At 38.2% G+C, this 15,755-nt stretch overlaps 1 protein-coding gene across 4 annotated transcripts in view; it reads right to left on the bottom strand.

Moving 5' to 3' along the window:
* Nucleotides 1-15,755, bottom strand: part of slc6a2 (solute carrier family 6 member 2) — a 177,319-nt gene that overhangs the window by 56,026 nt on the left and 105,538 nt on the right. For all 4 annotated transcript variants that reach the window (XM_072547392.1, XM_072547393.1, XM_072547394.1 and 1 more), the window contains 2 exons: nucleotides 9,101-9,204; nucleotides 1,195-1,319 (listed from right to left, as the gene is read on the bottom strand). In XM_072547392.1, coding sequence (XP_072403493.1) covers nucleotides 1,195-1,319; nucleotides 9,101-9,204 — 229 coding nt within the window. The remainder of the gene's footprint in view (nucleotides 1-1,194; nucleotides 1,320-9,100; nucleotides 9,205-15,755) is intronic.

Here is a 15,755-nt window from a genome sequence, read left to right as displayed (position 1 = left end):
CATGACCACCTCTCTTAAAGGGGCAGGACCCCTAACTGCATACATAACACTTTCCCAGACATATCCAGTCAAATTTTACAGCAAACCCTTGTAATTTTACAGCTGTAACAAATATTCAATTTTCAAAGAAATGCTGCATCTTTATACAGTTTATCTGAGATACTAATATTAATCTCTGTGCCCTAATGGATTAAAATGCAAGGGAGGTGTTGGTGTTGCAATACTATTACTGGACTAGTAATCAGAATCCCCAGATTAATATTCTGGGTGCATGGGTTCAAATTTGATAGTGGAATTTGAATTCAGTAAAAATCTGGAATTAAAAAGTTGACCAAACGGCAAAACATATTTTTGGGGAAGAAAATCTGTTGTCTTTGTCTGGACTGGACCACATGCAACTCCAGACCACAGCAATATGATTGCCTTTGAGAACTTTTTTTTAACCAATCTGTGGGACGTGGGCATTGTTGGTTGGCCAGTATTTATTGCCTGTCCCTAATTGCCCTTGAGGAGGTGAGCTGTCTCCTTGACTGCTGTAGTCCACCTGTTGTGGGTTGGCCAGTGTTGGATTGTGCAGTCCCTCCACAATGCCATTAGGAAGGGAATTCCAGGATTTTGACCCAGTGACAGTGAAGAAGTGCAATATTATTTCCAAGTCAGGATGGTGAGTGGCTTGGAGGGGAACTTGAAGGTGGTAGTATTCCCCATGCACCTTCTGCCCTTGTCCTTCTAAATGGAAGTGGTCATGGGTTTAAATGGGCAATAAACACAGGCTTGGCCAGTGATGTCCACATCCCATGAATTAATATTTAAAAAAAAAATTAGAACACAGATGTAAATGACTTTTGTAACATCCACAAAACGTCCTGATTCAGATTCAAATTCACATTTAGAGTACAAAAAATCTCTGTTCTGAGCCTTGAACCAACTAAAGTTTTTTCAGTTATCTGTATTTTGCAAATCAGATATTAAATTGAAAATGTAATAAAAACAAAAAGTGTTGGAAACATTCAGCAGATGTGACAGGATGTGTGGAGAGGGAAAGAGTTAAAATTTTAGGTGATGGTATTTAATTAGAACCAGAATCTCTCGTGTATTTCCATCTCTTTCTGTTTTTATTTCAGATCTCCAACATCTGCAAAATTTTGCTTTTGAAATTGAAAACATACAATAAAATCTGTATAAAGTGCTTACCATCTGTTGCCACTTCTGAAATATCAACTCCGTGCTTGAATGCCATATAGCCCAACACAGAGAAAATTGCAAATCCTGAGAAGAAGCTTGTCACACAGTTGATGGAGCTGGTAAGAATAGCATCGCTGAGCAACAAAAGAATAATCACATTTTAAGATGAAACTGCATGGAAACTTCTTGTTACAAATTTTCAGCTATTTACCTCCTGAAACATAAAATTATGGAGACTCAATTCTGTTTAGTCTGAATGATCAAGTGGCTTTTTTTTTCTTCAAATCTGAATACATCACCTTGGAGCAGAAAGGTTAACAGGTAACCAAATAGCAGGGAAATGCCTGCTACTGTAACAGTAATATATTTAAAAAGCCTAGGTCTGAGCGCATTCCTTTTGTCAATGTTTCCATTGTCAATTCCTTTCTCTGTTTTTATAATGCAGAACTGTCTTGGGAATTTATCAAAATTATACTTCACTCCCCTCCTATTAGCAGCACCATATTCCCTTCATTGACGAGGATGCAATTATAATATGACAAGTTTGTAGAGGCAGTTTCTATTCTATGTTACCTTGCAGGAATTAATTATGGAAAAATGAAAGGAAGAACATAATGGGGGTTGTGTTATACATATGTCTCTTCCAATCCCACCTCTTCTGCAAAACAAAAAACTCTGCTAGTCTGAATTTCAATTTATTGCCAGTATGGGTGATGCAGGTCAGAGAGTCATAGAAGTACACAGTACAGAAACAGACCCTTCGTCATGACAACCAGATATCCTAAATAAATCTTAATCCATTTGCCAGCATTTGGCCCATATCCCTGCAAACTCTTCCTATTCATGTATCCATCCAGGTGCCTTTTAAATATTAGTTATCTATAAAGAGAAAATGACCAACTTATTTTTTCATTGAAATCAACTGAAATGAATATCAAGCAGTTTCTAAAATGGGTGAACGAAGGGTCCTCTTGTGGCACAGTGGTAGTGTGGACTGGGAGGCCAAGGTTCAAGTCTCATCTGCTCCAAAGTAATAACATATCTGAGCAGGCTGATTAGAAAAATAGGTTAATAATAATAAAAAAAAGGATGACTGATCACCATGCCTAGCTGCCATGTTGAAAACCCTCCCTGTGGTCTTGACTTCCCACACTTAATGTTAGGAACATATTATAATTTCCAACTTATTTTGTCATTATCACTGTATGATACAGTTTACACCCATAATGTATTCATACCACGATATGGAACCTTTGTATGCTGATAGGTTGCTAATTCTTATACTTACGTCTACAGCATCATTAATGATTATGTTTATTTGGCAATTAGTTATAGTCTTCAAAATGAAAAACCTTACCTTGGCGTGGACTTCCTTTCAAATTTTTCTACTTTTAATTCCCATGCTCATTTTTCTCCATTGCATATTAAAAGTGCAGAGTTAGTCGCACATTCCGTCTTAAAATACACTGTAAATTCCTGGGTCAGACTTTGAGAATGAGAGTAAATATTTAACTCTTGTGCCAATTGCACCTACAGGTGACATTACGACTGGCTTTACAATGTTAACATTGTGTGTCAAATACTGTTCACTGTCGTGCCTCTTAGTCATGTATGAAGGGGGAAGCTGAAAATCTGTATATATGTCCACCTCAAAGGCACTGGGTAGAAGAATCATAGAATCCCTACAGTGTGGAAACAGGCTCTTAGGCCCAGCAAGTCCACACTGACCCTCCGAAGAGTAACCCACCCAGACTCATTCCCCTACCCGATTACTCTATATTTACACTGACCAATGCACCCAGCCTACACATCCCTAAACACTATGGGCAACATTTTAGCTTGGCCAATTCACCTAATCTGCACATCTTTTGATTGTGGGAGGAAACCAGAGCACCCAGAGGAAACCCACGCAAACATGGGGAGAATGTGCAAACTCCACACAAACAGTGCCCAAGTCTGGAATCGAACCCAGGTCCCTAGTTGTGAGGCAGCAGTGCTAACCACTGAGCTACTGTGTCATCCCTATGCAGCATAGGAATGACTAAATTCAGATCACAAGGAGCAGAATTTAGTTGAAACTGTGAAGATATATTTTATAAATTAATATTCCCTTAATGATTTCTGAAATTGTGATGTAACCTACCCACCCATCTGCCATCTTGATTTTAAAATATTAGATAGTAATGCTGTAATTATTAATCCCGTGAATGTATATGCTCTAGTGTCTGCATTTCTAACCCATACAAGACATGCTATTCATGTCTTTTCCCACTTGAGAGAACAAAAACAGGCTATCCCTGCCAGCTCGGAAGCATCATCTGGTGTCAACCAACAGTAATTCCATTTTATCCCAGTTTAGTCAACTCACTGCCTTATCTACATTCAATGCCCAACACCAAGTGAAGGAATCCTAGAACATGAAGCAGATGTATAAGGCTTTGTTTGATGATGCCAAATCTAATCTTGCCTCCCATTGCAATATTACAGTACAACCAGAGAAAGGCAGGAGAAAGTCTGTCTGTAAAGTGTTTGACACGTGCCAGTTGATTGGTCAATTGTACGTACAACCACTGGAGATGTGGCACAACATTGGTGACAACAGGCAATGGAACTAAGTTGATCACTGCGACTGCATGATAAACATTCATTTTCCTCTCACAATAAGCACAAACTTGACAATAAAGTAGACCACACTACAGTTTCCCCCTTTCTTTCACATAATACAAAGATACATTATTTCACTGACCTCTCCATCATCATCCAACCCAGTATAATGTTAGGGCCTTCAATGACAACTTTGACCCAGCGAGGATAAAACTGGCACCTAAATATCATCCTTTTACCCTGAACTCATTTGGAAATTGGATCTAATGGAAAATTAAAAGTGATAGAATGCTTGGCACCCCGGCTCAGAGATTTAAAAATATCCACTCAAAATGGACCTGAAGAGACATTTTTGCCTAACTACCTTCTTCTCACTCAATGTATTTACTCCCACCATCTCCATTTTCCATCCTATTCCTCTCTCTTCAATTTTCTCCTCTCTCTTCTTATCTTATTTCCATTGTTCCATTATCCTCTTCCCCATATCTCATCCTATCTGATAACTGTGTCCCCCCCCCTCCCCCGCCGAATTCTCCTACTCGTCATGCATTCAACCAGATTGACTGCGGTGGTTCAGGAAGTCAATTTACCAAGGCGTTCTCGAGAACAACTGGGGATAGGCAATAAATCCTTGCCAGCGACAGCTACATCCCATGAGATAATAAAAATTACTCATCATTCCAACCTGCTGGTCTCTTATTCACTTTTACTTTGTTTTCTTCCTTTCCACTCTCATCTTCCATCCACTACTTCAGTCTCTACCTTGAATATATGCTCCCACCATCCTTCTGTGTCAGGGTCCCATTATACTTTACAGTCTTTCTTGACATGAATGCAGCAGTGAACATTAACATCTCATGCTCAATGTTACAGGAGAACAACTATTTTATCACAAACATTTCTGAATAAGAATCCTGCCATAATGACATTGACCCACCAGCAGAGCTCCTGTACAAATTCTATAGGAAGGAGAGAGTGGTTGTGGTATGATAAGTTAACATAAGATGTTGTTATTATAACCTAGACATAGGATTTGCATGTCAAATATGTACATTTGAAATAAGTGAATTTGGACAACTGGAGCTGTTTGTGAAATGACCCTCTATGATAATTAAGGAAGTTTTACTAGTTCATTGATTTAAGGTGGCATTTTAACGGAAAACATTGGATGCCCCTAATTTTTTTTTGCTGGAATAATGATGCTTAACTATCCCCACAAATAGGAGATGTTAAGATTACGTTCCTCAAATTGTCATGTTTGGCTTTTGCGCTGGAATATGCTTTGAGAATGTGCTGTTAACTTCAGGTTTACATTTTGTTTAAGTCGTTTAGTGTGAACAGATTTCCTGATACACATACCATCCTTGGAGGTTGAAGTGTAGCAATGTTGTGGCTGAGGGTACAATTACAACATTTAAAATCATTTGGATAGCTACATGAACAGGAAAGGTTTTGAGTGATATGGGCCAGGAGCAGGCAGGTGGGACTAGTTTAGTTTGGGATTATGTTCGGTATGGATTGGTTGGACTGAAGGGTTTGTTTCCATGCTGTATGACTCTATGTGTGACTTTAATGTGTGCCTTTTAAATGATGACTGACATCCTATGTCCTGAGCACCTGTTCTTGCTTCACCTAAAAAGCCAACACTTAAAGGTTTCATTTCTTGGGTGGAGAGCAGGCAGAGGGAAGGAGGGAGATTTCACCAAGCTGTTTGTTGGTTATACCAGTTCTCTGGGATATTCTCAGATCCTCTGTTGAAGTTAGAGTGCACAAAAGGGAGAAACATGCACCCCCCCCCCAAAAAAACGGCATTGTTTTTCAGCTCAAGCTCTCTTCCCTATAAAGTGCCACTGGAAATTCTGAAATTATTTTTTAAAATATATAGACAACTGATTTTAGAAATGGCAGTCTTTAACATGGTACAGATAGAATTTCAACAATTCTGTTCAAGGTTACAATGGTTTTCCAATTCCCTCCAAAAATATCAGACCAATCATCCTCTGTATTTGCTTCAGCACAAGTGTATCACTGTCATTTCAAGCACTTTCTTTCAGATGATGGTTCTAAGTAGTAAGAATTTAACAATTCTTTGATCACTTTCTTTTACCTAAAAGACTAAACACGTAAAAGCAGACATATTAGTTAATTAACCAGTAGTAATATCTCACACCTGTTGCCCTTATTGTTGTCTGCATAACAACATACTATTTGTAAAATCAACACACTGAAATATACAGTAATTGTATTTATTTAGATAGTTTGATTTATAAGTGGATTATCAATAATATAATTGGGTGTAACATTGAACCTGTTAAAACCTATTAGTAACTGAGACTGATGTAAAGTGAAAATGGTTAAACCGGAGTTGTTCTGTGAAGGGAACTTTTATGTTAATAAAGATTGGTTGCTGGTTCATTGATTTAAAGTTACATTTTTGCTCAAAACTCCATGTCTCCAACTGGCAACATCAGTTGTGGTCTAACCAGTCTTTCATACCAACAAAACCTCCTTGTTCCTGTATTCTGTGCCTTGACTAAGAAAGGCAAGTATCTCATAAGCCTTCTGAACCACCGTATCTACCTGTCCTACTGCCTTCAGGAAGCTATGGATGTGCACTCCAAGGTCCCTCTGATCTTCAATATTTTGCAGAGTCCTACTGTTCGTAGTGAAATCCCCTGCCTTGTTAGCCCTTCACAACTGCCTTACCTCACACTTTTCTGGGTTGAATTCCGCTATAGCAGACTCAAGATGTAGCTCAACATTGCATTCACATTTGAATAGGAGAAGGTAAAGTCGTCAAAGTCCCAGAAGACCATAGGGCTGCTCTCTTCTGAGAGAGTGAGAGAGAAAGGGAGACAACTACTGGTGGTTTAACCTGAGGGTCACCAAGTCTCAGGTGAGGGGTGAGCTTGAGAAGGTAAGACTTTCGTGGTAACATCAGTGCAGGAATTGAACACATGCTGCTGGTGTTACTCTACATCGCAAACCATCTGCAAGCCAACTGAGCTGACTGATGCCCAGATTAGAATACAAATTGGTATTTACAGAAACACATCACAGGTTACTCAAATAAAAAATGATTTTCTCAGCAATCAAGGTCGTTTCTGAAGCATTACGAGTGTCCATTAAAAGGTCATACCAGGAAATAACTGAAAAATATTGTTCCTGAATTCAATTTGCAAATTTGTGAGGAAAAAGCCTTGAAATAGTGTCTACATTGTACTTGTTGCACTAGCTTCTTCCCTGCTGTTATCAGACATATGAATGGACCGTTCATATATTAGAGTTGATCTTTCTCTGCACCTTCTCTGTAGCTGTAACACTCTATTCTGCATTCTGTCCAAGTACCCTGTAATACTTACATAAGATAGTTTTTGTCTGTTTAGCACGCAAAACAATACTTTTCCTTGTATCTCCGTATATATGACAATAATGAATCAAATCAAACCTATATTACCAAGACATGATAAAGAAAATATTCCACCTATATCAAGGTAAACTTTCAATTCTTGATGCAGTCTTACTATTGGGATACATCATAAATGGAATTCAATTGGATGAAGTTTGTTTTGCAATTTCTGCATGAGTTTTATTTCCAGAGTGCAGTCATGAAACAGAAAAGAAGTACTGATACTGTCACAGACACTACATCCCTCAATTAACTACCATTGACTGCCAAAGATTCTGCACTAGATAAAGTAATATTAGTTTCTACTGTCTGGGTCATTTAAGTCAACAATTAACAAGTAAAACTTGGACAAAAGAGAAAGCTGATGCAGTTTTTCATTAAAATTACTCTATCTTTTGGGCTAAAATGATGTTTATACAATCTTTTGACTGTTAAGTGAATAAAAGGATATAACAGCCATTATAAAAGGTTCTGTATCTTTTAAGAGATTATGAACAATTCAACTTTGCAGGTAAGGACATGATATCTTACACATATTAATATACACATTTGTGCGAACATATATGAACAGACACATATGTATGAAAGAGGAACTAATGTTGTATTTATACTTTTTTGTGAATTCATGTTTAAAAGATTGTGGACAGTAGTTAATTTGGAGAGCTGAGAAGATATATTTTTAAAAACAGGTTATTGGAAAATCAACTATTAGAAATAACATGGTTTAAGCTAAAATTGCTACTTGCTGGATTTACTGGGAATCAGCTGTATGTTTGTGACAACCAAGAGTTATGGCTATTTGATATTGTACCCCAACTAAATTCCCAATAAGTTGCAGAGAAAGAGAGAGAAGCTCCTCAGCTCATCCTTTACCTTACTGAGAAAACCCTTTTGAGGGTTCAGCATATAACAGATCCAGCTGTTGTCTGAAAAATCTTCTGAAAGAGTTTGTCTGAATGATTCCTGGAGGATGTCTCTCTGTGAAGGTCCCAAGGACAACTGCAAGCTGCTTTCATGTAAACACATGTCTACATGCGTCAGGACACTGGCTGAAAGCCACCTGGAACATTTCACAGAATATCCTTTCTTCCTTCAAGAACTGCCAGTTATTAGCCAAAGTGTCTTTTTTCTTCAAAATTAATGTTTGCTGACAATGTTTTTTCATTTCACTTATTTGCATGCCTGCATGTACATATGTGTGCGCATGCAAATTTGCTGGTCAGTATTTAGAAGGGAAAATATTTAGAATTTCATATTTCAAACTGTGTGTCAGTCAGCTTTACATTTTCATCAAACAAGTCTCATTTTTATGATAAATCAATCATTTTGTTATTTATTAAGGAAATCTGGTTGATGGATCTTTTTATTCTATACCTAATATAAGTAAAATATATAATTGGCCATATTCATGACTGAGTAAAGCATTTAAATATATATTATGACCACTGAAGGGTGAAACTAGAGAGTGAGAGACAGTGAATTCCTCCAACCTCAGTCGTAACATTATTCAAATACATTTACAAATAATCTACAGGATTTCCTTTACAAGTCTAATGATTTACTTCTTGTGTGTGTGTATACTTTGTGTTCCATGTAGTGAACAAGAAAAATTTCACAATTCTTCAAAATGAGTAATGTGCATGACTTAACAATTAAACAACTGAAGCAAAAAAGATAGACAAACTTTGGGTATAACACTGCATGTGCCCACAGATTGGTATTTGTTCAGTTTTCACCTTTATCTATGTGGTTAGTGTGTCTTCTATTCAGATTATGGAAATGAAAAATATAGAAGGAACCAAAGGATGAGAAATATTCCATGTGTATATCAAGCAGAAACCCATGGAGCAAGAAATGGCTGTGAACCACAGTAATTTTTTGTATGAACATTTAGAATCTTACCGATAGCAGTTGTTATTAAATTTGTTATAACTGGAAAATGCAATTATAACTCCAAATCCAGCACCAAGGGAATAAAAGATCTGAGTTGCTGCATCGATCCAGACCTGCAGACACAAGGGAAATGTTCCTATAATTCATCAAGCTCACAGAACATTTCATGAGAATTTCATACTCTCATGAGCAAAATTTTACATTGTTCTTTTAGCAATATTTAATATTTTCCATATGAATGTTTTAAAATATCATTTCAATAGCTTTACTATCGTCAATATTAACATTTTTTCAGCACTGCCAATCCATTTGAGATGCCAACATTTTATTGCTGATCGACATCACCAATTGTTTCATTTCCGTTCAAGTTCAAGCAATTACTTATATTTAAACTTGGTAAAAAATGTCAGGAGATACACGATAAGTGAGTTGCAAACTGACAGTTCACATCTGGCCTTGCATTTAATTCCTCTCCTTATTCCCTTTCTAATGGTTATTAGGGCCAAATGCGGAATGAAGTAGCAATAGTGAAAAGTTGGTGGATTTAGAAAATTAGAAAACGTCCTGTAGAGGGTGCTGTTCTGTCATTGGGGATGAGCCCAAACTCTTAGGGGTATAATCTCGAGAGCTTGATTTTGCACCCGGCTGTCTAATATGTGATGCTTGACATACTCCCTCTCACCTCAATGAATACTCAAGAAAATAATTAAAAGAAAGCATTCAAGGCATTTTCCAGAAATGAACTGTCATTTAGGAGCCAAGAATGAAGGCCTGTGGGAGATAACTGAATGTTTTCAAAGAGGCAGGTTTCACAGAGTTTTCTGAGATGGAATGTGGTGTAGAAAAATGAGAATGTTCAGAGAAAGGGCTCCAAAATATGAATGTTTATATATTGATGCAAGCCAAAGGTGAAGCTGAAGGAGGAGAAATTCAAAGGGTGCAAAAGTTTGGAAAGCAAAGAATCTATACTGAGGGATAATTGAAGGTATAAAGAGGGGTATTCATAAACAAACGTGATGATTTGGACTTTGATGCATTTGGATGTTTCAAACTACTGAGGTTTGAGACAGCAGTGTTGTTAGACAATCAGGGTGTGGCAAAGAATAACACACAGAATTTTAGACAAATTGGAATTTACTTAGTGTGGAATTGGTGATGTAATGTTGGATTTGGAGGTGGAGAAAGGTTAGGGTGATGTAGATTTGGAAGCTGTCAATATTGCACAATTGGAATTCAATGGGTATGGTAACGAGTGGGCGGCATGGTGGCACAGTGGTTAGCACTGCTGCCTCACAGCGCCTGAGACCTGGGTTCAATTCCCGTCTCAGGCAACTGACTGCGTGGAGTTTGCACATTCTCCCCGTGTCTGCGTGGGTTCCCTCCGGATGCTCCGGTTTCCTCCCACCGTCACAAAGATGTGCAGGTCAGGTGAATTGGCCATGCTAAATTTCCTGTAGTGTTAGGTAAGCGGTAAATGTAGAGGTATGGGTGGGTTGCGCTTCGGCAGGTCAGTGTGGACTTGTTGGGCCGAAGGGCCTGTTTCCACACTGTAATGTAATGTAATCTAATCTAAAAGTGCCAGAATCAAAGCGAATCAAAACAGGCCATCAAGATGGTGCACCACCAGAATCAATCCAAGTGAACAGCTGGTTAATTCATGACTTTAGACCAAAGAAACCTTCAGAAAAAGCCCAAACAGTTGTACACTGGACAGTACAAGTCCAGGTGGATGTTACCAGTAATATAGCACAAAATATTATCTATTATAGGCTTGATTGTTTCTATTGTTGGATTTATTTAACAGCAGACTAGAAGATTGACTGATGTCTGTTGAAATCAGATGATATTTTATAAAGTTCTTTGCATTCCAAAATAACTATTTTATCGTATGTGTGCACCATACTGGTAGGTTTCTTATCTAGTCCATACTGGTAGACTAGAAATATTGGAAGAATAAATATCAAAATCAGGAACCATTGACTTAATACTTCTCCCTCCTGCATCCATCTGAACTCCCACACCCCTCCACACACACACAGCCTACCTGAATAGGCCATTTCTTATTTTTAAACTTTGAAAAGGGTGAAGAGTGGAACCTTCCATGTTAATACACTCTAATTTACCTCCAATTCCAGCCTGCTTCTGCTTTAAAGCTAAATAGCTTCTGGTTGGCTCTCCAGCTTAGAGGGCCCACCAAGTACAGTAACAAAACCATTCCACTACTATACCTCAAGATGCTATACTGACATTTCGTGATTCTGTTTAATGAAGAGATACAAAACAAACCACTTACTAAATAAAAATGCTCTCTCTGTGAAATGGAAATGTAGCAAGTGGTTGAGTTCAGAGACTGGTGTTTATCATCAGCTCACCCCACCTTACTGTGTGATAACATATGCTTCAAAATAGGGTTTGATGCAAGAGACCAAATGTGTCCAATTTGGTTAAACAGACATACTTCAAATTTCTTTCCCAAAAATCTAGTTTTCCTCCTCAATCCCAACCCTGCAACATTTCACTCTGGTCTTTCTGTGCGTCAGGAATGCATAGAGTTTGAACCATGGATTATCTGCTATTGGGGATGGGTTCCCCATTTCCTTACACCATTTGCATCCAGTGCTGTTGGATTTAGATGCACATTAAATGTACAGCAGGTTTGAGAGTTTACAAAGAAAATAGAGAGCCTGCTGAAGAATCATTGGTAGTCTGAAAACTAAGTATAATGAGTTTTGAGAAGATTTGTAGCTCAGGTTGAGGTTCTAGATATAAGTTTGCTCAATGAGTGAACAGAGACATGCACGAGAATTCCTAGAAGGATGACATTCCAATCTAAATTCTTTCAACAAAAACATCAACTTGGACCCCATTTACCACTCACTGAGAAAAAAGAACAGGAAATGACACCACCACAGCAAATGATATCACCAATCCATGGAAACCTAAACACATAAACAGAAAGCGGGTCACTAACACCAGTGCTTCACCGGAGGCTCACTGATGATGTTACCTAGTATGGTGACGAAACATCTGAAAATGAACCTTCCAGCTCAGTGAGCAAACTTGCATCCAAATAAGTATAATATCCTCACACCTTCAAATTGTCACTTTTGGGTTGTATTATAAAGCAGATGTTTTTAATACAGTCATTTTCAATATTAATGATAATGTATTTGATGGAGGCTGTTATTAGGGAATGAGAGGTTTGTTCTTTTTCCCCAAGAAATGCAAATATTTTCTGTTGTATGGCATCCAAAGACTGTACACATTGGATACAGGGTGAGTGCCTATGACGCATACATGGAGTGGCAGTTGTGGGGTGTGATTGGGTGAGGTTGGAGGGGGGGAGGCTTTAAACAATATTAAGCGTTGCACTGATGTTGGCAAGACAAAAGCGAGCCTTTGCAATGGACTCCTCTGCACCTGCTCTCATTCTTCAATAGGGTCACAGCTTACAATCTGCACTGTGAACCTGAAACCTGGGGAAAAGGATAAAGAAAATCCCAGACAATGTTGCAAATCAGTCAGGAGTGCAATTTATGAACCACAAATGGCCTGACTCTCAAACACTCTCAAGAGCAAAATGAGCAACAGGTTTTAGGAGTAAATATTGATGATAGTGCAAGCCATAGGGCAACCTTTTAACTTGATAAATCAGGCAAATGGTTTGCATTACATTTTCTGTGTACAGAATGAACAGGTTATACATTAGCGACTATGTAAGGCTTTTAACGGAGCCAGTGTCTAAATCGAAATTATTGTATATTAAGAACAAGATAGAACATCCGTTCGCCTTCAAGTTTAATGAACCCAACAGCTGACTTTTGTTTGTACCCTAGATTACTGCACCTCTGAAGGGGCATTACCTTTCCAGGCTGAAAACATCAACAAACTATGTTACAAAGACCAGATGCTGAGGGGCTATTCCATAACGTGCTGTTCTCTTGTTCATTCTCTTTCATCAAATGTATCACTAGTACAGCCGAACCTGTTCATGACATTGCCCAGATGAAGCAATTTTCAATATGTTGCCAAGAAGCAAACTGTCAAACAAAAGCAATCACTGCCAATTTGGGCACTCTCTGGAGAAGAACCTCCAGGCCATCACATGATGACCACAATTGTCTCGTGCACTGATCGTAGAAGGGGTTAGTGCCTTCTTTTCAAGTTACGATAAAAATTATACTGCAGGACACTGCCTCAGTAAATGGTTGAGACAATGCCAAGGTTCATCAAGTCAAACGCAGTGAAAGATGTAACAGATTCAACAATATTGGACAACAACAGATAACAACGTTATTCTGGCAAGGGTAATCACTAGATTAGTGAAATTTGGACCATGGACAAAGCACAGCAGTCTGTCTCATTAATTTCTCCACTCATCATTTATTCAACAATGTATTGGCTTTGAATTTCTGTTTGTTGATTTTACTGTTGCAAGTTGCCAAAAACTCATCAAACTAGTGTAAAAGATCAAGGACTTTTAAACAAAATTTACGATAGACATAAATTGAGCTTCATTATTTTGAATGTTGATTTAAAAAGAAAACATGGTTTTAGAAGTTGGCCCCACCTTCAAAACTGACCACAATCTCCAAAATTAATTAGCAAAAATAAAGAGAAAAACATGGTTTATTTATTTGTATCTTTCATGACCACTTTACAGCGAATGAAGTGCTTTTAAAATGTAATCACTGTTATAACTCAGTGAGTACAATAATCAGTATGCAGACAGCAAGTTTCTAGAAAGACAAATGTGATGATAACCAGATGATCTGTTTTTTGTGATGTTGATTAAGGGATAGATACCGGCCAAGACAACAGGGATACTCTCCTACTGTCTTTGAAATCGGTCATGTGATCTTTTACTAAGAGGACAAACTGTTTAAAATATTCTCCATAGAAAGTGTGGTATTCCGTCAGTATGACTGGAGTGTCAACTTTGATTTTTGTACTCAGGTCTTGGAAATATTGGGAAGATCAAAACCACTTCCTACAATCTTTGTTCATTGACCACAATTTTCATTCCCTTCCCTGACCACTGTTTGAAGCTCAATCAGACTTTTTTGTCCCCTTGAGCTGTTTGACCTCAAGATGAGCTTCAAACCACATATCCAATCCATCATCAAGACTGCTGACCTTTAACTCTATGACGTTTTCCTACAGTGACTCTCTCTTAAAATACTTAAGCTTGAAATACATCATTCTTCCATTTTCGAGTATTCACCTTTATTTGAATATTTCTCCATGGCCACATTATTTCATATCTGTGTAACATTCTCCAGCTCTTCAAGACTTTGAGATATTTGTACCAATTCAATTTTGGTTGCTGTTATTCCTGCAGCTTTAATCATTCCATCTTTGATGGCCATGCCTTCTGCTGCCTTGGTCCTCAGCACAAGAATTCCATCCCTTAATTTCTTTGTCTTTCTACCTGTCTTCCTTCTTTCACCACTTTTCTAACCTTACATTTTGTTATAGTTATTCATCTGCACTAATCTCTCCTTTGATGCATCAGTCCTAAAATGCAAACTGTATTTGTTCTATTCAATAACTTTACATGCCATTATCCAAAAGAATTATTGAAATTTGAACTTCTCTTTGGAGAGACATTGTATGAAAATTGTTGATTACGTGCAAAGCACAAAGGTTACCTCATTTGCAATCATCCAGTCTATTCAAAGGCGTGCTGCATCACAGCATAGAGTTCAACAGCACTAGTTACCAGAATACGTTAGATCTAATCTCAGTTTGCACCCATTCACTATATTTCAGTGTGGTAAGCAACATGAATGTTAAACAGCAGGAATTCTTTAATATCCTAGGTCCAAGACTCTTCAGCTGCTCTTTTACTAAACTTTCCCTCATTATGAGGTGAGAAATGAAGACAGTCGGCACATTCGACACTCCTCAGAAATGGAAGTAGCCCTAACCCATATCCAGCAAGACCTGACAAAGTTTCAGGCCCCCAAAACCACGCAATGTCTATCTCAAATGTGAAACAATCTAACCATCACCTGCAATGGCTTGACCAAAACAAAATTCCACACTATCAAATTCCTAGGAATTACCATTGACCAAAATCTGAACTGGAACAGCCATATAAGTACTTTGGTTACGAGGACAGGCCAGAGACCAGTGAGTCTGCAGTAGGTAACTCATCACCTGTCTTCCCAATGCTTGTCCACCAACTACATACATAAGTCAGATGTACAATGGAATATATTTCCTGGATGGATTCAATTCAAATAATATGCACGCAGCTCAAAACTATCCAGGGCAAAGTAGCTTGCATGATTCCTGCCTCATTCAACATTCATTTCTCCACCATCAATACACAGTGGCAGCAGTGTGACCATCCAGAAGATAACACCGCAGTAACTCACCAAGAATTCTACGACCTTGAAGGATAAGGGCTGCAGATATATGGGAATACTGTGACCTGAACTTTCCTTCCCAGCCACACACTATCATGACTTGGAACTGAAGTCCTCACTAGTGCTGGGTCAAAGTTCTGGAAGTCCTTTCCAACCATCATTGTGGGTGCTCCTACACCCCACGGACTGCAGCAGTTCAAGAAAGCAGATCCCCACCACCTTGTGCAAGACAATTAAGAATGGGCAGTAAATACTGGGTTAGCTGGAAACATCCATATTGCTGTGTATGA

This window comes from Chiloscyllium punctatum, chromosome 26, assembly GCF_047496795.1.
Source record: "Chiloscyllium punctatum isolate Juve2018m chromosome 26, sChiPun1.3, whole genome shotgun sequence".
NCBI classification, from domain to species: Eukaryota; Metazoa; Chordata; class Chondrichthyes; order Orectolobiformes; family Hemiscylliidae; genus Chiloscyllium; species Chiloscyllium punctatum.
The sequence above is the reverse complement of the archived record's forward strand: the minus strand, read 5'-3'. Positions and strand labels throughout refer to the sequence as shown.